The following is a 21,738-nucleotide window of genomic DNA, read 5'->3' as shown; positions in this document are numbered from 1 at the left end:
AGAGCCTAAAATTCAACACATAATTGTCAATTGCATAACTGGTAACTGAAATGGTATTTTATATTTCGATTCTCATGTTTACTGTCACCTCCACATTATGTTAATAAAACATACAGAGGTGTGAAATACTGTCTCACATCCTGCTTTGCAACATACAACAGTCTACAATGACAGACTCAAGAGAAATAAATATCTATATATGGAACTATATAGAATTATTATAGTAGAAAGCATACAATGTTGTGTGCATACAGTGTAAAACTGTACTACAGAACCTCTACGAGTAGGAGAGTGAAAATCTTGAAGTGCAAATTGTGTTTACACTATTTGCAATAATCATATTTTATAATTTGTTTTCATTTTCTTTCATTCTCAAAATTAAGTCAGTTTTCCCAGTGAAACATTTATTTCACAATAACAGGGAAAGGCAGGGTTTGTACGGGATTTTATTTGTCCCAATCCCTACATCCCTACTACCTTATCTGCAACATGGAGCTGTTGTTAAATATATGTACTGGTAAAGTGAATTTGTCATTACATAGCTGTTTATTTATAGCATCAATTACATACAGACTTATTCAGCCCCAGAAATAGACCTTGTGTGTGTGTTTAGGTTTTTTTAAGCAAGTTTAGCTGTTGTTGCTTTTCCTGCCAACAGGGGGAGCGTGTTGCTAGCTACATTTCCACGCCCCTCAATGTTTTTATCCAATGAGCAGAGGCCTGGCCGTGACGTATCAGTCATCTGTGTTGGGTGATTACGTGTAGCTCACCAGCTAGCTGCTGCTAGCTTGTCAGTCGAGACTGTACCAGCGACTTCACTCACACCAGCTGCTATAGCAAAAGCGATTTTTAGTTGTATGTACAGAAGACGGAAACACTTAGCAGCTGAAACACCGCGGGCGGAATGCTAACCGAAGTTAATATGGTAAGAAAAAGGCGATTTCAGTGAACTAGCAAGCTCACGACAGCTAACATTACCCGGTGGTGGTAAACGTTAACTCTCATTGTTATGGCTTGAAGAGCTAGCTGGCTAGCTGTCTGTCAAAACATAGTGGGACAGTGTAATTGTACATTTCGTAATTCGATGAACACTGATTAGACTTACTGAGATTTTGCTTTGCAGCAATGTGTGACCACTTGATAAAGAAGATTAAGTTAGTTAAGATACGCTACAATCTTAGCAATGGAAGCTAATTTAGTTACAAACTCGTCCTCTTTCAAATCAGGTTTTGCTTTCTAATGCAACTGTTTTTGATGAGCTGCTTGGTTTCTCCAGTGTTAGATTTGCTGTAAGAAATCACCTGTCTGCTGCAGTTTGCACTGCAACACAGGCTTTTTACACTCACTTGACAAATCAGGTACACTAGAGAAAATGAATGCATTCTAAGATAACAGCTAAATCCTCCTTCATGACTGTTAAAATATTCAGTTTGTGTTTAAACATTGTAAGATTAATTTATGATCATTTTAGAGCATGTAGTTAGGGATGCTGTTAAAATGCATTCAAATAATCACAAAAGTATTTCTATTATTTAGCCCAGCTCACTGACTAAACTATTTGTAAAAACAATAAAAACACGTGTTGGTTCAAAACAATACACTCCAATAGTTCTACAAACCACATCCTCCAAAATGAAAATGCAAGCCAATCAACAGTTCTGTCAGTTAATAAACAAATGCTTAATACCATAACCTACGTGAAGTCAAGATTTAGTGCAGGACTGTTATATTAGAATGCATTTGTTTTCATTACCTTGGCTAATAAACTGGCAAGTTAGTGTATATGACAGCTTTTTGAAACATTTTGTGAGACTTTATCATGTCAGTTTAGCAAACACAGATATTATCTGTGAGAAAAATACAGAATAAAAGCTGGATTTTCTTTTCTAGAGGTTGTTTTATAGTAAACACACTAAATGACCTCATGCATATTTTGCCAGCATTTGCCACTGATATGATATCAAAAAAGCCCACCTATTATATCCTGATAATAATAGATGTCAAAAATAGTGGCTCTTGATCTAGCTGTTGGATTCATTACAACAATGTGATGCTGTTGCAAACACACTGTCTCTTGTTTTTCTAGCTGTAGCAGAATGGAAACACCAGTACGAACCTTTTCGAAGTGGCACTGCATAAGGACACGGCTCTGTTTCAGCCCTCGGAAAATGAAGCAGTAAACTCGGTGCATTGCTTGAAGTCTTGCACTCCCCAGAAACTACAAATTCCACTCACAAGGAGACACTGAAAGGAACACCATGTTTGCAAAGTTGAAGAAGAAGATTGCAGAGGAGGCAGCCACGGCACCTCGGAGTAGCGTCCGTATACCGCGCACCATCAGCAAGGAATCCATCACCTCGATGGGGGCAGACTCGGGGGATGACTTTGTAAGTACTCTAAAATCATTGCCACTCACTAGTCCTATGCTTCAAACATGTAGATTTTTTTTTTTGGCTCACTATTCTTTTGAGGCATAAACAACTACTACGATAGTGTATTGCAGTTGGTCTTTCAGAACAATGTAGTTTACCATGCACTGGCACATGTTTGTTTATGCAAGGAAAAAGATGACTAATTTTACATAATAAATAAGTGATTGATTCATACAAATCTTTAAATCTTTGTGGAAACATTGAGCTATAATAAACTTGATTCTCTCTCTTTTTTCACCATAAATCTTCATTTTTTAATTTTCTGTACTAATAGGGCTCTCAGGACATACACTGATCAGCCACAACATTAAAACCACCTTCCTACTATTGTGTAGGTCTCCCTCGTGCCTCCAAAACAGTTGTGACTCATCAGAGAATGGACATGGGCCTTCTGAGGGTGTCCTGTGGTGTCTGGCAACAGAATGTTGTTAGTGGGGGCCTTTGGGTCCTATGGGTTGAGAGGAAGGGCCTCTGTGGGTCATGCCAGTTTGTCCCCATCCTCAGTTTGGGATCTAGTGAATTTGGAGGCCAGGTCAACACCTTGTGCTGTTCTTCATGTTTTTTTTTAATTGTTCCTAAACCATTTTTGTGTGTGTGCCTGTGTCAGGCTGCATCCTGCTGGGGATGGCTGCTGCCATCAAGGAGTGTCATTGCTATGGGGTGGGGGGGCCTGGTCTGGTCTAGGTGGGTGCTACATGTCTAAGTAACATCCACATGAATGCCAGGTCCAAAAGTTTCCCAGCAGAACATTGTTTTGTCACAAGATGGTCAATGTTATTTACTTCTACTGTTAGTGGTTTTAATGTTGTGGCTGATCGGTGTATTTGATTACGCCTTAGTGACACTCATTAAATCTGTTTTAAGTTAAGTACAAAGAATACTGTGATAATTCATAATCACTAAAATAAAATGCTGGTGTTTTGCATGCACTATGACCTCAACCCTGAAGGAAGGTGAACTTAAAGTTGCACTGCGAGAATCACAGAATACGATGTAACACTAGCAAAGCTGAACACGCACAAATGCCATTTACTTATACATGGTAAATGGTAGCTACAGTATTTAAATGTAGGACTTGTTCCGCCTTTTTGTGACAGTTAAGCTGTTCTGAACGTAATACAGATCATTCTCAGCTCTAATTTTTAATTTTTTAATCAGATTTGTTTCATTTTTACTACTCCCAGCCTGATTTTGGCGTGACATGTCCTTTTAATAAGCTCTTAATTATTATTTTTTTTTTTTAATAGAGATGTCCTGTCCACACAGCAAAGGCAGCACTGTGATATTTAGGCCAGTGTTCTTAAGCTGTCGTCCAACTGCAGTAGTAATCCCCACTGTCGCTGGATAAAAGCATTTTACCACCTCTTCATCACTGCTAATACATAGACCTGATCATCAGTCCTCTCGATGATGTTCACAGAAGAACAAAATAACGAGCAGTTCGACAACTCAAACATGACAACAGTTTCGTTTAGGACACATGGTGACAATAGAAAGACAGAAGTCCTCCTCAGGACGAACACTGTAATTTTGTGTCCATCCTTTACGGAGATAACTGATGGATTTCTTTGTTCTATAACTTGTTATGTGTCATTTGTCACTTGAAATAATAGTAACACTGTTGGACCCTGTTAAATAGTCAGGCAGATCTAGGTAGGGCTTGGCTGTGACTGAAATCACTAAAGGGCGGGGATGACGTAGTGGGTTGGTCTCTTTTGTACTGAGTGCTTGCAAACAGGATACTGTCTGTCTTGTCTTAAGATCAATGGCTTCAGCTCCCTTCAGTATTTAACCCTACTTGATTTTTTTTCTCTTGTCACACTCATATCTCACATAATCAGTTTTTGTGCCAGATTTTTTATTTTTTTTGTTTGTGGCAGCTCATTTACTCACCTGTTACAGTACATTCTGCAGTGTGTGCTGAGGTATTTGTCAGTCTTTTCCTAAATTCTGTTGAAGACAAATGCTGCTGTCATAGCTTATAAAGGAAATCCACATCTGGGTTAAAGCTCTGGAGCTAAAAGCGTGGTGTCATCTCTCACAAGGGAGGCCAGACTCCTGAGGCTATAGTGTCGTCTCAGTTGCACTTGGCTAAATAATTTAGTGAAGTGGCTGAGTAGCAATGCACCCGGCCGATATTTGACATCATGGACGATAAAAACATGGTCCAGCGTCCAGCTTGCTTGCATGCAACACTGACTGCTGGCACCATCCTTTTTCTTTATCCATTTCATATATTCATAATTATTCAGCAACCTACTGTCCAAATACCAATGACATGGAAGTTTTTGTTGCACAACAGCGAGGTAGTGCGAAAACGGAGCAATATTCTCTGATTGACATTAAGAATGTGCTTCAGATTGAAGAATTTGAAAGCCAAAATACTTCTGAGTCTTACAACCTCTACTCTTCTCCAATTTTATTCTAAAACTGTATATTCTTCAAGGCCATCATCATAAGATTTTTGATTTGCTGTCAAATAATACGACAAAGGTGCAGGGAAACCATGGAATATCTGACCTTGCTTGAGAACTTTAAATAAGAAGAAAAGAACTGCTCATTAATTTTACTGTTGATCATCTGATTGAACTGATTAAGCGATTTGCTGTTTCAGCTCGATGATGTTTTGTGTTTGTGTCTTCAGGCATCTGATGGCAGCAGCTCCAGGGATGACCTGCCCGCTCAGCTGCTCAGAAGAAACGATCAGATCCGGAAGCTGGAGGCGAAGTTATCAGGTAGGACATGTCAGACTAAGGTTAAACAGCTGGAGCGATGCAGCCTGCCGTTCTGAAATGACAGCCTCAGGTTAAATTAAAGCCCAAGTGCAGCTTGTATCAGCGATGCACAAGGCAGCAAGGAATAAACTATGTCCTAACTGTTAATGTTGTTTCTTACGGATCTCATCGAAGGTTGAGGTAATAAACAAAGATGTAACTGTGGTGTTGATATCTTACAGTGTATTATGATGTGAAAAAATATCAGTAAACAACGTCCTGCCTATAAAGTTACATTTAAAGACAGGCCTATTAGTTCAGGACCAACGATGAAAACAACAAGAAGAATCCAACACTGTGCATGCAACAGGTACTGTATTGGATATTACAGCTTCACTGATTTGTGACTAAATCCTGTCACTAACCAGTCTGAAACCTGGGTGATTAAAAAAATAAAAAAAAAAAAAAAAAAAAAAAAATTTTAAAATGGAACCCAGTCTCTTTTTCACGGAACAATTCATTTCCTGCGATTTGATCTTTTTGTGTCACGCACCTACAAACGCTTGATGAGCCTCATTGTTGCATTGCTTACGGTTCAGTTTGCTGAGATCCAGATGCTAATCTCGCCTGAGTCAGTTTCACAGTGAGACTCTGCTGGTTCATCAGAAATGACACGTTTAAATATCAGTATATCAAGTTAACTGTGATAGTACAAAAATGTAAATTATATTTATCTGGCCGTCCTCCTGATCCTGATAGCCATTATGTCTTTTGCGGAGTTTATTCAATGTGAAAAAGTCATAAATTATTTCTAGTTTTACAGTGATGTTTCCTCCCTTTTCTCAGTATAATAACTCTTCTTTCCTTAGGGTGGCTTCAGTGAGTTGGCACCCATAGAAAAGATTAAAGGTTCTCATGCGGCCTTTAAACTACTATGGTTTTCTCAGAGAAGAAAACCATTAGCAGATTTACCTTCCATTATTTCTCAACCATGTTTTCCCTTTTGTTTTCTCCCTCTCCTTTTGTTCACTTCATCTCCTGGCCTCTCTGGGCTGTCATCTGCCTGTTTCTCCTCCTTGTTTGTGTTGTGTGTGTGTGTGCGATTGTGGGTTGGCGCGTGTGTGTGTGTGCTGTTGAAACCCCATCCCATCATCCTGCCTTCCAACACTAGACTACGCTGAGCAGCTACGAATTATGCAGAAGACCAAGGAGAAGCTTGAAATTGCATTAGAAAGGCATCAGGATTGTACGTACCTCTCCTCTCCTCCCAATTAGCTTCCTTTCTCTCATCTGTCTGTCAGCTGTAGTAACCATCACCTAGCACATCATCACTTCCTCTCAAGAAGAGAGCATTTCAGTGCAGATGCTAAAATCACTGGCTTATGTTTGCTTTGGGAGCGTTGGAAGCTTTTTCCTTTTAATCTTTTAACCTTTTATGCTTATCTTTGTTTTTAGCACATTCATTTCAGACTTATGTTTACATTGTTTGTTATGTTCACCTCATTTTGTCCCACATATGAATTTTATTTAATCATTTCCATATTTCCTACCTGTGTTGATTTCGGAAATGGCTAAATATAGCTTACTAGCTACTCTAACAACAGGTATCATTATAAAAGTATAGTATCGTCCCTGTTTTTGCTTGGCTGAGTTCGCTGCCAGTGGTAGAACTGGTATATCCACGTCTTACAATGAATTGTCATTGTAGGACTTTACCATTAGTGTATTTATGGTCGCAGCGTTTTCAATGACTCCCAGGACTAAAGTCAAATTTAGATTTCTGCACAACATGTGTCATAATCTATCTATTACATTTCTGTTTTCTTCTGTGCATATCTTCATAAATCAGACCAGCACTGGAAATACGAAATTGGAGCAGCAACAATTATTCTATTACATATTCACCTGCAATGTTCAGCAATTTTGATCATATCTAATATCTTTAAAGTTTTGGTAATGCTATTACCTTGGTCTTCAGGAAACGGTTTCATTGTTTCTAAGATGTACCACTTTCAAGTGCAAAGTTTTGGTCCAGACATAAACAAGTTACGTCACAGTCAGCCTTCGTTCCCGGTAGTTCTCTGATGTCACTTAGTTGTATCCGTATCTGAAGGTGCTACATTTCTGACACACTTTTCATTGGACATGTTACAAGTACATGTTTTAGAGGGGGCGCACAAGTGGAAACCAGTATAGCTGTGACCAGTGGACACGTTGGGTTACCTGCAGATGGATGCATAACTTTTAGCTTTTCAAAGAATTAACCATTTCCATCTTACTCACTCCATAAGTCTCCAGTGCCATCAGGGCTAAAATGTCAGGTTTCTTCTGTCTCACTATATTTGAGGAAAACCCCTTGTGATCTTAATGACCCAATAGCTGCCCCCCTTCCCAAAGCTGGCTTAATCGTTTTTGTTTAAGGTGAGCAACATTTGAGGACTGTTGTATATCCTCAAGTATAAGAACTATTTGATGTTAGTTCCTGCTGGTTGTTTGCTCTTGTAAGCACTGCAGCTTCTAGGGTTTTTAGTATTTTACTGCACTTTGTTTTATTACTTCAGTGTGGATTTGTTTTCCTTCCACAAAGGTATTGCTATTGTTAGCTTTACTGCGTCTTAGTTTTCAGTTGCCGTGCATCGCTTGCCTGTTTTTGCTTCTGGGTTGAACGCACCCCTTAATCTGACTGTAACTTTTCACAGCTACTAACGACACCTCTATCTGTGCTGTTTAATATTTATGTTCTCTTTAGTTGCATACAAACCTTTCTGTATGGTTTCCATCTTTCCTTTTCTTTCTCTCTCTGTCACTTTCACTGTTCAGCATCCATAAAGAAACTTCAAGAACAGAATGAGTCTCATCAGGCAAACCAAGCCAAAATGGCAGAGGGCATGGCTTTGGCCTTGGAAAAGAAGGATCAGGTAAATTCTGTTCTGTCTCACTTATTTCAGAGTGCTGATTTGTGGCTTGTGTACTTACCTCTTTCTATAATTTCTCTGCAGGAATGGATGGAGAAGATGGCTGATGTAGAAAAGGTTTGTCTATAAATCTGTCTTCGATGAAGTAAAAATTCTACTACACATAATTTTATAATAGAAAAGATTTAAATCCGACTCAAGTTCAAATTAAGTTCTTTCACACCTAACCTGCTTGGTCAGGTATATTTGTTCAGTTCGATTTGCCTGGTGAGAGACCAGGCAAATTTCTGTTGAAATTTGCTGTTGACTTAACAACCAGACTGAGACCTCTTGAAAAAGAAGGCGTTAGTCTGGTTCTGGTTAAACAATATCACAGCTTAATTGGGGCGTGTAAACAAAGTAGATCAACCACAGGATTGTGTGGCAGTAGATGCAAAAAGAAGCCTGATAAGAAGCATAGACAGTATATAAAGATGGAAGACATGTCACATCTTCCTCCTGCTGTACAAAATCGAAGCCAAAATATGTATGACCCCCTGGTCACACATGTGGAGGTCGAGATGTTTTATTGAGGTCTGCCTCCTGCCCAACCCAAAGTTGAGAATGTGAGCATGTGGAGCACACACCCTTGGGACTTTAATTGTGACCATCATGTGCCCTTATTATGTCAACTTTCCCCCCATATAATGGTTTTGCTCTGAGCTTGGTATTGAGGTACCAGGCTGGAGGCAAGACCTTGATATCCCGTCTATTCCCTCTGCTCACTACTGCGCTACATCTGTTTGCAAATTAACAGTAAAAACTGTCAGCATCCGTTTATCAGATATTTTTGATTCACTTCCAGGAAGCTGCCATGTCATTCATCTCTATGTACAATCTATGGTTGGGACCAAGTGAATGAAAACATGTGAAAGCACACTTAAAGGTGCCCTGTGGAGTTAATGAAATGTTTGTTTACATTCAGTGTTATTTTGCTTGCTGTTACTGCTACCTAATGAACAGTGTTAAACCATTTGCATTAAATCTCATCCCCTGATACAAACGCAATGGGGAGTAAAACATTTCAGTGACACTGCTAGAGGTCAAAACTCCACAGGGAGCCTTTAAAACTGGCTTTTTGAAACCTTCATGGATGCAGTATGTGTTGCACACGAACAATGGCATGATATAGTTGCTGTATTTGTTTAGGAGAAGGCTGCCCTGTCAGCTCGGCTAGAGGAGATGATGGAACAAAGCTTAGCACTCTTCCAGAAAAGGGATGACTTGGATGAACTGGAGGGCTTTCAGCAGCAGGAGCTCGCTAAAGTTAAACACATGGTGCGTACATGTGGAGCCTGCCAACTTATTTTTGACGTTTTGCAGTCAAGCTAAAAATTAGAGATAAGCTGGAAAGGTTATGCAGTTGTTTAAAGAACCACACTTGGGGTCACTGCATCTGTGTAACATAGTGTAGGATAAGAGAGTCGCTAAATGTATTTGAAAGAACTTTGCTGAGGTGTGATTTGAATTAACCTGGGTTCAGAGCAGTGCATGGCCCATTCTTTGATAGTGATTTATTTCCCATTTATGTCTGTCAGTTGCTGAGGAAGGAGGAGTTGCTGAGCCAGCGGGAGCGGGAGCTCCAGCAGAAGGAGGCTGAAGCTAAGTCAGCAAAACGTGGGCTGTCCGAGACTCGAGGGAAGCTCAAGGCTCTGGAACAGCAGCATGAGGAGAGCTGCAGACTCAACTCTGAGCTTGAAATAGAGAGGTAAGAAGGAATGCAACAGGCAGAAGCATGTGGTATTTGTTATGTTGTTATACCATTAATGTGGCCTTTTATTGGTGAGATGTCTTTTGGTCAAGCTTCTGTGCTTGATACTGTGGTGTCAGACATTCCACCTAACATTAAAAAAGGCAATTTAAGAATCTACAAAACATACGCCCAGAAATTACAAAAGATAAGATAATCCTTTACTTACCTCAAAGTGTGGTAAATTAAGTATAGTCTCTACCTCTGGCAATGAATCTGCATTTGTCACTGGGATTGGGATTATTGTGAAATAATGCAACAAGTCAATGCTCATCCAATCGGATTTTTGCAGAGAAGAAATGCTGCTGCTACGAGAGGAAGCAGACAAGAAGATCGGTGAGCTGGAGGGACGATGCCAGGAGCTGCAGTCAGTCATCCAGCAGGTCTCTGAGGACTTCCAGAAGGTCGGCCCTTAACACAAGCAGCACATGCTCCACTCTGCTACACCGTTCAGTCACTAATTATTTGTCGATTTTGGGAAATGTTGTTTTTCAGTCACAGAGTATGGTGTCAACATTAGAGAACTCCCTCCATGAATTACAGACTGAACATGGTGCCTTGAAGTTGCAGCAACAAAAGGTCAGAACATAAACAACAGTAAGCTGAGAATGTTTGGCTGTTGTTTGTTTTTATCTGTTCTGTGTTTGCTCACTTCTGTATGAGAGAATACAAATGGCTCACATTGCAGAAATATAACTGAATGCTCCAATGTGTTTCAAATGTTTGGGGAAATAACATGAATAATCCTGGTAGTTTTACAGATCAGAAATCCTGGACTCTGTAACTTTTTTCACGTGTCCTTTGTCCGTCGTCAGGCTGCTGTGACAGAGGAGGACAAGGACCGTGTGTTAGTGGACCTTCAGAAGAAAGTAACCTCCTTGGAGAGACGGCTGCAAGGGAACTTGAGCCAGGACGAGCATCTACAGGAGCTTTTGCAGGAGGTGAAAAACACCTACTCCAGAGTTTAGTTTGCAGTGTTTGTGGGGTTTTTTTGTTTTGTTTTTTGATTAAATGACTCCTGCAGTGATTTTAATTTGCAGTGCTGTGGTGTTAGTGACAAATTTTAAACTACTGTCAAATTAATTTCATGATGACCACACACTTACATGTAGCACAACCACCTATTCATCTGCATCTGTTGATGATTTTTCAGAAGTCCAGCCTGGAGCAAAGTCTAGAAGAGACCAGAGCAGAGCTGCTGGCTGTTCGGACAAACCATGCCGATACTGTCAGCTCTCTAGAGACACAGGTGAACCAGAGCATTTATTCATTCTGCCCTATACCCTGGTAAATCACTTATTTCACGCCTTAGTACCAGCCTGCAATGCCAATAAAAATATGTGATTCCTGGTAAAGAAGTAGCCTACCTGGTAAGGCATACTCCCTAATGGTTTATAGGGGATGTTCTGTAATGAAATACATCAAATTAGGGCCATAAGTAATGCCACACAGTTAATATGTTCACCCTGAACATATTAACTGTACTTTTATTTATTCCTGTTTGTTTCATGAATTTTTCAAATCTGCCCCAGGTATCTAGGATGAGCTGCAGCATTACTGAACTGCAGACTCTTCTACGACATAAAGACGACTCTTCGAGGGCTTACAAGGAGAGAACAGACACACAAGTAAGGTTTTACACAGCAGACAATGCTGTAAGAGTCTCAGAATGTAAAATCAAACTCAGGTCACTCTGCGGTTTCATAATTTGTAAATTCATAGCCTGTTTGTTGTTTCAGATAGCTACCCTGGAGCAACAAATTCTAGAGAGTAGTGAGAAACTGAGGAGTGCAGAGCAGCAGATCACAGAGAAACAGCAACTCATGGATAAACTGGTGAGTAACACTTGCAGTCAGAGCACAAAATGAGTTTGAGCCTCATATTTCCCAGTGGCTGGCAGAATAGATAGATTTACTATTAAACCTACAGTATGGATTTTTCCTTAGCCAACTGGGAAAATATGCCAGAAGATGTGTGGATACAAATTTTAATAAGGTGTCTTACCAGACACAAAATACATACTTAAAATTAATGAAAATTTAATTTAGAGATTAACACGAATACAAAATTCAAAATATTGAAACCAATTTGTGTTGGTGTAAAATTCTTTACTTTAGTGCCATCTGGTGGTTGTAGTAAGAATGACACTTGACAATTTGCTTCTTGGCATTCACCTATTTCTCTTAATTTCATCACAAGTATTCCACAGAGTGAATACCAGAGTTTTTTGGAAGCTGTCCTCATCATGTATCTTGTGTGTGTTGATACGTGTATTCATGCAGAAAAAAAGTATTTTTTCCTGGTTTGCTTTTCCAAGATACTGAACATAGTATTTGTGTGTGATATGCCTCCTATGGAAAATAGTGATTTTAATCTCATTCAAATTAGATAAGCATTTGTATGCACTTTTGATTATGCATTTGTATTTGTGTTTTGTCCAGCAAGGAGAGTGGAGTGCAGAGAAAGCCTTTCTGGATCAGCAGGTGTGTTTGTTAGAGCAGCAGAGTCAGGAGAAGACCAGCCGGCTTGAAGAAAGCATCTCCTCTTTACAAACAGACAAACAGAGGCTTCTGGAGAGGGTGGTATGTTTGTTTCTTGTTTTTTCCTCCTTTTAATTTAATCATCAGATTTTTGTGTGGTCTGTAACCTTATATCGCAGTCATGCTGGTAAGCTTTCCACTACGTAATGTGACTGCAGTGTAATTCGACCCAAGGCGCTGGTGAACAGAAAACCAAAGCGCATTACAATCAGGTCATTGACTACACATACTACAAAAGTCTCATGGGTGCCTTTTATCCATAGAGCCCCTGGTTTAATGCAGATTTTCCTAAAAGATGATTATTAAAGGGTTAATTAATAGTGAAATATTGTTATTGTCAATGTATTTATTACAGGCACTAATCTTGTCTAATCTTTTCTGCTTGTTTTGGTGTGGTAGGCTGATTTAGACAAGCAGATGGATGAGGTAAACTCCACTCTGAAGACACAGACAGAAGAGCTGGAGCAGTGCCGGGTAGCCTCCTATTCTCAACTCAGTTTTTTTCTAAATATGAACATGTAGTGTAAAATGTTGTATATGTTTCAACTGTTCAGTGTCAGAGTGTGTAAGTTTGGAGAAACAATGAGAATCTGATGGTCGTACACCAAAACTCATGAATATACACGTGTTCTAGAGCATACAGTAGATCAAACCTTAAAAATGGACTTCTTGAGGACCCTGCTGGAATGTTTTCAAGAGAGTAAAGAGTGTATTTGTCATCCTCACCCCCTATCTCGGTGTGTTCCCTCAGGCAGAGCTGAGCAGCCGGCAGACAGTAAGCACGGAAATTGCTAAAGCTCTGGAAGAAACCAGACGACAGAAGGAGGAGCTGCAAACACAGGTCTGTTGGTTAAACACACATCAGGCAGTATCCAGGAATAGAAAGATGACACATGTTCCTCTACAAATAATGTAGCGTTCTTCCTCTGGACGTGTATGTCAGTGAACTAGACCTTTATTAGAGCACTCTCAGATTGCAACACAGGAGTTGGTTGTCATTATTTGTATGACTGGGAGAGTGTGTATTGTGTGATGAAAAGTGTTTGCCTGTGTTTGCTGCCAGGTTGGAGAACTGACCACATCTCTACAGACGTCACAGCAGGACCTGTCTACTGCCACTAGAAAGCTAGCACTGAAAGAGGAGGATGTCTTAACACTACAGAATGGTATTCACACACACTGTAAATCCTTAATATTCAAAATACTCTTCAGGGCGCAGGTTTGATATCAGTCTGCACCTTTTGTTGCTTGTCATCATCTCTCTACTACCGCTTATCAAAATAATAACCGAAGAAATGCCTTTTAAAAATACTCCCACTTCAGTTTTTCTTTTAAAATAGTGATCTTCAGTTTAGACTAAATATGTTCTTAACATGAATCAGATGTTCTCTGTGCTGTGTGGTTTACTACTGACATTTTTGACTAAATATTACTGTGTGTAAGACTGTGGAGTTCTTTATGAGGAGATTCCACACAACTCTGCACGAATACCATTTATTCTATTGTAAAACTGAAAGCACACTGTACTTGGAAACAATTTGTGTAGCATGTTGGATTTTGTCCATCCCATTCTCTCTAGTTTGAATTAAAAAAAAAACAAAAAAAAACTATGTGTTTGTTTCAGAGGTGCAGAGTCGGCAGGCATCTCTGGTCCAGCTTCAGGAGGAGGCTGAGCAGCTGCGAGGCCAGCTGCAGCAGATGGAGCTGGATAAAAACTCCCAGTTGAGCAGCCTGAGGGAGGAGCTGCTCAGCCAGACGCAGCAGCTAGACAGCTGCCAAGCCCGGGTCAGCACCTACACACACAGTTTGAAACCTTTGAATATACACCTACATGTTTTTATATGGAGCGTACAGTGACAGAGACACTTCCCATGTTGGAGCATGCAAGGAAATTTAGGAAAAATATGTTGCTTAGTTTTGTGGTTACACTTATGCAGATAAAACTGTCCAAAACCTTTTACACTGAATAATAATTTATTATATTTCATACTTATTCTTGATGAAGTAGTTTTCTTTTGTATTCAAGACCTATGGTATTTTTCTTTTTTCAGTAAAAAGATCAATATATTGTGTTTATTTTGCACTAACTATACACCTTACATTAAAGCACTTAAACTTGAATTAATGGTTGGTGTTGATTTGTGTGGGTTGTCCAGATCTCATACCTGGAGGTTGAGGTTGAAACTCTGACAGAACAGCTTCACAGCCCTGAAGTGTGTGAGGAAGATCAGAATGGCAGTGTGACTGTGGATGATCTGGATCACATCCAGAAAGTCAACAGAGAGCTGGAGCAGCAGCTCAGCGACAAGAACAAGGTCAGCCACCTTTTTTTTTTTTTTAAGTCTATTGGTCATCTTGCTTTTTAAAAAATCCGGTATTGACTCCAAGCAGATAGCATCTGCTGATACATGCATACAAGCAGGTAAACACACGTGTTGTTTTGCAGACCATCAAGCAGCTACAGCAGAGACTGGCAGAACTGAAGAGGACTCTCCAGAAAGAACTGGTAAGACACTGAATCTCACTACAGTACTCATGTTTATCATCAGGTCTGTCTTGCTTCTTGAGACCATGACAGCTTCATAAAGGGAGGATTTTTTGCTTTGGATTGTAGTACAAGGGTCAATCTGCATTTTGCCTTTTTGGTGTAAACATGAAAAACAGACATGAGATAATGGACAGTGATATAGTCAAAATAAAAAAATAATGTGAGACCCCCAAATACAGGCTGGTAGGGAAAAAAGGCTTGATAAACTCCTGGTTTTTGTCATATCATGCATGTCAATCCAGCCTAAAGTATACGTATGTGTACCACTTTAACAATTCAACAATGTTGAATATATTAGTGCAATGCAGTAGCTTTAACAGAGCAAATAGTAGCAGATGGAAATACGACCAATTATTGTTATTACCATTATAAATTATTATATTAACAGAAGAAATTCAACATAAAAGCATGTCTCTTTTATAAGCCAGCTTCAAATAAAGACCTGTTACCTTCTGCATTTGAAGTAACTAAAGCTAAAAGAGGTCAATATTTAAAGAAAGATCTGCCTTTCCTTCTTTGTGCTCTGTAGAAACTAAAGCCCGACCCAGAACCTGAAGGGAAGGAGAAGTTTCCAGAGGGCCGAGCAGAAAAACTAGAGAGTGCTTATTCAGACACACTACCAAGATCAACGCCGAGCCCCCCAACCTCCAACACCACAGTAACAAACACCTCAGACCTCAACGACTCACGAGAAATCAACTTCGAGTATCTGAAGCATGTCGTCCTCAAGTTCATGTCATCCAGAGAGGCTGAGGTCAGTCATCAGTGCGCATTTGATACTGGTTCTGTTGTGTGTAGCACTAGAGGAGTCTGGCAGGTGTTGACTAGATGACGGGCATCGCTGTGTTACAAACTCAAACTGAATCTGTGTTGTGTGTCACACTGTGTCAGGCATATCAGCTAATACGAGCTGTATCTGTGCTGCTGAACTTCACTCGTGAGGAAGAGGATATGCTGAAGCAAACACTGGAGTACAAGGTTCGTGTTTCATTAACTCACTGTATTCAGTCTTCACCTTTGCGGACCTACCTACTCATTTGTTAAATGCAACTATTGCCATTATATTGTAGCTGCTAATAATAATTAGTTGCAGAACTATTTTGCAGTTACTGGTAATTCAGACTTTTAATTTCAGACAATTACCTCTCTGTTTCCTGTGCTCTAGATGTCCTGGTTTGGATCCAAGCCCTCTCCAAAGGGTACCATCCGGCCTTCCATCTCAGGTGCTTCCACCAGCTGGAGCTGATGAGTAGCAGAAAGAGTTGAAGTGATGGAGAGAAAGGAAAGAAAGGACACACTCTAGGAGGATGAAGTGCTTCCTGTGTGGCTCCCATCACTGAGCAGGACTCTCACTTGAAACTTTGAACAGCCTCCCACAGTTTCTCTCTGATTCTGTGTGGGAAAGACTGTTGTTTTCTGTTCCGTGGGGACGGAGAAGGGGCTGCACAGTATCACTGAGGGATAAAGGCTTTTTCATAATCGGTTGTTGATTTTAAATTGACATTATTTTCTTGTCAGTGGCTGAGGCAGACCAGTTTTTGTCATACGACACAGATCTGATGTTTTCTATTCAGTGAAAACAAGTTAGCATGTGAGAAAAGAGACATATCAGGATGAGATAACAGGCTGACTTGACTGTTATTCTTGGGACTGCCTCGTTTTTACTCTCTTTTTGGGAGAACAAACATCATTGAGAATTGATGGAACTGTCATCACTGGACAGATAGTACAGTCTTTGATTGCTGAAGAGCCTCTTTACCTTGTTAATTGGTTCTTCTTTAATTTAAAATCACAGAGGGCTTCTTTAATGATACTGAAGCTGCCTTGGCTTCAGTGACACTGAGAGTTTATTTAATAGTTCCTGTCAAATAGATATAAATAGCACACACTGGTGTCAAAGGAACCAAATTGTCTACGTGTAAAAACATATCACTTTAAGTCATTTATTTCAAAACTACAAAGATCTTTTAACTATCAAGAGAATCCACATCAGCTTTAATGTCAACTGGCACCACCAGATCCCAGAACTTTCTATGGACGTGAAAAGGCTGCTTAAGTTTCTTTAACAGTCATATACCATGACATTAGTAATTACCTTTCATATTGATATCTGTATTTAAACAAGGTTGAACTAAAGCTTGACAAAGCTTGTCTAACTCCAAAAATCAATGAAGATATTTTAGATTTAAAAAAAATAAATAAATAAATCTAATGACGGAGTTCTTGTTGAGGATCTCTTAATCTGACAGTAAAAACATTAATTTCTTTTTATTATTAACTTTTTAGTTCTCTGCAACACATTTGAATCTCTTCACTACAATATTTGTGTCTATATACTCCCGATGTGTGTGGAAAGCTAAAATCATAAAAGCTCTAGTCAAAACTAACTTTTTAAAATTTAAAATTTTTGACTGGTGTGCTTAAAAAACAAGCTGCTCGACCATTAGACCATTAGTTTTACAACGAGTTGATCCCCCAGGGGAAAAGTCTACTCTGTTATATGTTTTGGCAAATGAAAATCAAAACAGTGGCCCCAACGTAAACCACTTTTCAGCTAAAATGTCTGACTAGTAGAAATTGATGTGAGATTATACATATTTTAGAAGCACAGCCCATGGGCTCCGTTCTGAGAGAAAAAAATGCATGCAATCTATACATGTAGACTGTTTTGGGTCCTTTAACACCAGTGTGAATGTATGGACTGTATTTGTGCAGTTGGACAATAATAATAAGTGTGATAAAATAAGTGAATATAGCATTCACTTATTTTATAAGTGAATGCTATATTCATATATGATGAATGAAGGAGATGTTCTACCTTTACCTGCCTTTGCTAATGTAAATGAAAGTACATTCCACATGTCTATTTATATATAGAAATATGTACATACTGTATGCATTGAGAACTTTATAAATCAGTGGATGTAAATGGTTTGACATGGCCAGTTTGCAGTATTTATCATCATCATATACCAGAATCCTTTATGTTTCTGCCTCAGCTTCTCACCCTGCGCCAGTCACTATCTCCAACCCTGATGTCAGTCATAACACAATATATGTTTTTCTGCCACTCGAAGTTGTGTCTGTTTTAATGTATTCTCTGTATATTGAGGCGTGGGATCACATCTTTGAATGCAGAATTAATTGTCATCATGTGTTACTAATGACAGGTAGCAGACTGATGTAGTCATGCAGACTCCTTTCGGTAAATATACTGTCTCCATGAGAATAGGGAAAGAAAGGGTGAATGCATTTTTTAACTTGGTTGATTCTGCTGTGTTAAACCCTGAGACACAACTGTGCAATCACTACAGCTTTTCTGTCTTCTGCTTTTAAAATTTTAATGATTTAAGTGATTGCTTCTACTGCTGTTGTTTCCTTTCCCACATTTATTAAAAATAAACCCAGGATCACATCTTCAAATGCTGCATATTTATTTGGAAATTCAGTCCCACATCAGATTCACATGGTGAATCAGAACATTTAGCTTGAAAATAAATTATTTAATTAAGATTAATATATTAATATAGATTTGATTTATAGATTAAATATACAGCATAGTTACTTTTCCACGTATTGAAATGTTTACCATTGGAAACTACTTTGTATTTCCGCGGTGATAATACAAAGTGTTGTTTTTCCGTCCATGACTGTGCCACATGCGGTTTGGTTGCTACAGGGGGCGCTGTTTTTCTTTTGTCAAAGCGAAATTTTCTATTCGAAGAAGAAATTCTCCGGAAGCTACTTCTTCTGAGCACGCGGTGCGTCCGGCCTTTCCAACAGGGCAACGAGAAGGAACATGGTGGGGAGCTCACACTCTTCTCTTAAATATGATTATTTTGACATTTAGCAGTCAATTAAATGCGTTTAATCAGACTTATATGTACACATAAGATTCTCGGGTACTTGTTTGTGCATATGCCGATAGGTAGGCTACTGCTGGGGTTGAATAAAATGTTAAAATACGGAGCGCTAGTAACGACCGATGGCGCTAAGCTGAGTTGCTACTCGGATGCTAATGAAAATATGGCAGGCTAGCGATAGCTTGCTGGCTAGTATGGTTGACATTTCATGTACATGCGTCGTGTCTTTGTACTAAATGTTTCCGATAGCTTAGATGAACGATGTATTCCACAAAGACATAATAATTTAAAGCTGTAATGTGTCGGTCTTTAACTTAAACCAGATAGATGATCTAGGCCTACTTGTGTCGGTAATGACGGGCTCCACTCATGGCACAAGTGCGGTTATCATTTGTAACGCCGCGTTTGAAACAAATGCAGCCATCTTCTCTTCTTTGGTTTTTCTCGTCTAAGATGATAATTGTTGAGCTGATGTTTTGCTGATGCATTCACAACTGCTTACCAAAAGACTGAGACTTGATGACCTGAATGAGTATTGATAATGGTGTTTACATGGACAGCAATTATTCTAGTTAAGACAGTATTTTGAGGTGTCTGCTCACTAGAGTTAAACTAGATCAGTTTAATATATATATATTACCACACTGCAGAAAAGTCCACCTGATTTCCTCCAACACTAAAATGCCTGAGCTAGCCACCTACTAACAAGTTTTATGTCTAGCATTGAATATTATATGATCTGACCTAAGTAACAAAGCCTTGGTTTGTGCTGTTCATATGGAAGAAACATGCATGCAACACTGTTCTGTATAAATTGCTAGACAGTAATGCACGTTTTCTAATACAATTGTCCAGGCCAAGATCAAGGCAAGAGATCTGCGGGGCAAGAAAAAGGAGGAGCTGCTGAAGCAGCTGGACGACCTGAAAAATGAACTGTCCCAGCTCCGTGTGGCCAAAGTTACTGGTGGAGCTGCTTCCAAGCTCTCCAAGATGTAAGTACTGGATGTACCTTGGAAAATTTTTCAACATAATTGAAGGACACATGCCTATTGATGAACCAGACTGGATTTGACATCACTGCCATTGACTATCGTCTTGGGTGAATGTACAGAACAACACGTTGCGCATTCATTTTCAGCCTGATGGCCTAAATATGCTGTGATCACAATACGTTACTAATGGGACTCATATGAACAGTTTAAACTCACTGCTGTTTTACATGTAAAGAACACTCAGCCATTGTAGCTGATAGTCTACTACTGAATATATAGATACATAGATATGGTTGGGAGTATTAACATTTGCAGGCTTCAGCAGATAAATAATTCAGCGTACAACACTTGAACTGTATAGTCATTAAAATGATTTATGTTCAGCCACATTTGCCTCAAATCAGAATTCAGTTGCACAAGTGCCTGACTTTGCTTTTCATTCTTAACAGCCGCGTTGTTCGCAAATCCATCGCCAGAGTCCTGACTGTAATCAACCAGACACAAAAGGAGAACCTGAGGAAGTTCTACAAGGTGAGCGCAGACGGTTGTCTTTTGATTTTTCAAATACAGCTCCTCATTTGGCACATACAATAGCATGCCTGCTTGGGACTTGTCTTCTTTGGTTTTTCTCGTCTAAGATGATAATTGTTGAGCTGATGTTTTGCTGATGCATTCACAACTGCTTACCAAAAGACTGAGACTTGATGACCTGAATGAGTATTGATAATGGTGTTTACATGGACTGCAATGATTCTAGTTAAGACAGTATTTTGAGGTGTCTGCTCACTGGAGTAAAACTAGATCAGTTTAATATATATATATATTACCACACTGCAGAAAAGTCCACCTGATTCCCTCCAACACTAAAATGCACCTCTCATATTGCTGCCCTTAATTTTTTCATCAGTTGTGTTCAGTTTGTTGGAAGTATTTTGAGAACTTAGATTTCTTTTTAGGAGGAACAGCCTTTATGAGTCATCTGACATCACAAAATGGTAGCAAGGAGAAATTTTTGCTTATATGCTTGAAAATGCAATCAATTGGAAGTAATATGTAGTTGTATATCTCTCTCAAAGCTCTAAGTTCGTTTTATAATATTTTGTGTGTACAAATGTAAAAAGCTTAATTTATCTGTTCTAGCCTTGAATATCTCCAGAAGGAGCCGGACATCTCAATTCATTTACTGTTATAAATTAGAATATTGCAGTCAGTGTGAACATGGTGGATGACAGTGTGATGCTCTCCCCTTCTGAAGCATCAGATGTCATTTGTCCTGAGCTAGCCACCTACTAACAAGTTTTATGTCTAGCATTGAATATTATATGATCTGACCTAAGTAACAAAGCCTTGGTTTGTGCTCTCCATATGGAAGAAACATGCATGCAACACTGTTCTGTATAAATTGCTAGACAGTACATTTAATCCTAGGTCTTGTCGACTGTTGGAGAGTTTTTTTCTGGCATAATAGATTTTAAGCACAACTGAATCTTTGTTTTCAGGGCAAGAAGTACAAGCCCCTGGATCTGAGACCCAAGAAGACCAGAGCTCTGCGTCGCCGGCTCAACAAGCATGAAGAGAGCCTGCGCACCAAGAAACAGCAGAGGAAAGACCTCCTCTACTCCATGCGCAAATTTGCTGTCAAAGCTTAAAAGCTTTTTCTAGGGACAAAATAAAATCTGTGTAAAAAAGACTATTTGTTGTGTTGTATGGTTTTGTAAGAGAGATGCATGTTCTTTATTTCTGCAATCTTGGAATATATTGGGTACTAACGGGAACTGAAATCACTTGTCCATCACACTCGGCTTTCTACAAAACTCCCACCTGTCTCAGGAAGATCTTTGGAGGAAAAATGAATGAATATCTAGGCTGCATAAGGCATCTAATGACGTTTTTTTTTTTTTTTTTTTTTTTTGCTGCCCCGCCTATTCATTAATATGTTGTCTCC

General features: G+C 39.3%; 2 protein-coding genes across 3 annotated transcripts; both read left to right on the top strand.

Annotated features, from left to right (window-relative positions):
* The first annotated feature begins 267 nt into the window (after window positions 1–267).
* Window positions 268–18,361, top strand: golga1 (golgin A1). 2 transcript variants are annotated; one of them, XM_084551593.1, is made up of 24 exons: window positions 268–925; window positions 2,087–2,387; window positions 5,077–5,167; window positions 6,318–6,392; window positions 7,967–8,064; window positions 8,146–8,178; window positions 9,250–9,378; window positions 9,639–9,808; window positions 10,143–10,254; window positions 10,346–10,429; window positions 10,666–10,791; window positions 11,004–11,099; window positions 11,383–11,478; window positions 11,590–11,685; window positions 12,292–12,432; window positions 12,790–12,864; window positions 13,142–13,231; window positions 13,454–13,556; window positions 14,015–14,175; window positions 14,547–14,705; window positions 14,837–14,896; window positions 15,468–15,692; window positions 15,830–15,916; window positions 16,104–18,361. In XM_084551593.1, the coding sequence occupies exons 2-24, from the start codon at window positions 2,259–2,261 to the stop codon at window positions 16,182–16,184; spliced, it is 2,517 nt and encodes an 838-aa protein (XP_084407719.1). In that variant the 5' UTR covers window positions 268–925; window positions 2,087–2,258; the 3' UTR covers window positions 16,185–18,361. The 2 variants fall into 2 exon arrangements, with proteins under 2 accessions (XP_084407719.1, XP_084407720.1); XM_084551594.1 differs by lacking the exon at window positions 9,250–9,378.
* Window positions 18,362–18,682: 321 nt separating this feature from the next.
* On the top strand, window positions 18,683–21,483 carry rpl35 (ribosomal protein L35). Its single transcript, XM_084552328.1, has 4 exons — window positions 18,683–18,740; window positions 19,657–19,793; window positions 20,243–20,324; window positions 21,293–21,483. Exons 1-4 carry the CDS (start codon window positions 18,738–18,740, stop codon window positions 21,440–21,442), a joined length of 372 nt encoding a protein of 123 aa, XP_084408454.1. The 5' UTR covers window positions 18,683–18,737; the 3' UTR covers window positions 21,443–21,483.
* Window positions 21,484–21,738: the final 255 nt, after the last annotated feature.

This window comes from Chelon labrosus (genome assembly GCF_963514085.1).
Source record: "Chelon labrosus genome assembly, chromosome: 9".
NCBI lineage: Eukaryota > Metazoa > Chordata > Actinopteri > Mugiliformes > Mugilidae > Chelon > Chelon labrosus.
The sequence above is the reverse complement of the archived record's forward strand: the minus strand, read 5'-3'. Positions and strand labels throughout refer to the sequence as shown.

Bases quoted from the DNA above. Each gene is read 5' to 3' on its own strand.
- golga1 (XM_084551593.1), top strand. From the start codon at position 2,259: ATGTTTGCAAAGTTGAAGAAGAAGATTGCAGAGGAGGCAGCCACGGCA. The intron at 10,792-11,003 runs GTGAAAAACACC...ATGATTTTTCAG, and splicing joins TACAGGAGCTTTTGCAGGAG to AAGTCCAGCCTGGAGCAAAG. The intron at 11,100-11,382 runs GTGAACCAGAGC...AATCTGCCCCAG, and splicing joins TCAGCTCTCTAGAGACACAG to GTATCTAGGATGAGCTGCAG.
- rpl35 (XM_084552328.1), top strand. The intron at 19,794-20,242 runs GTAAGTACTGGA...CATTCTTAACAG, and splicing joins GCTTCCAAGCTCTCCAAGAT to CCGCGTTGTTCGCAAATCCA. The intron at 20,325-21,292 runs GTGAGCGCAGAC...CTTTGTTTTCAG, and splicing joins ACCTGAGGAAGTTCTACAAG to GGCAAGAAGTACAAGCCCCT.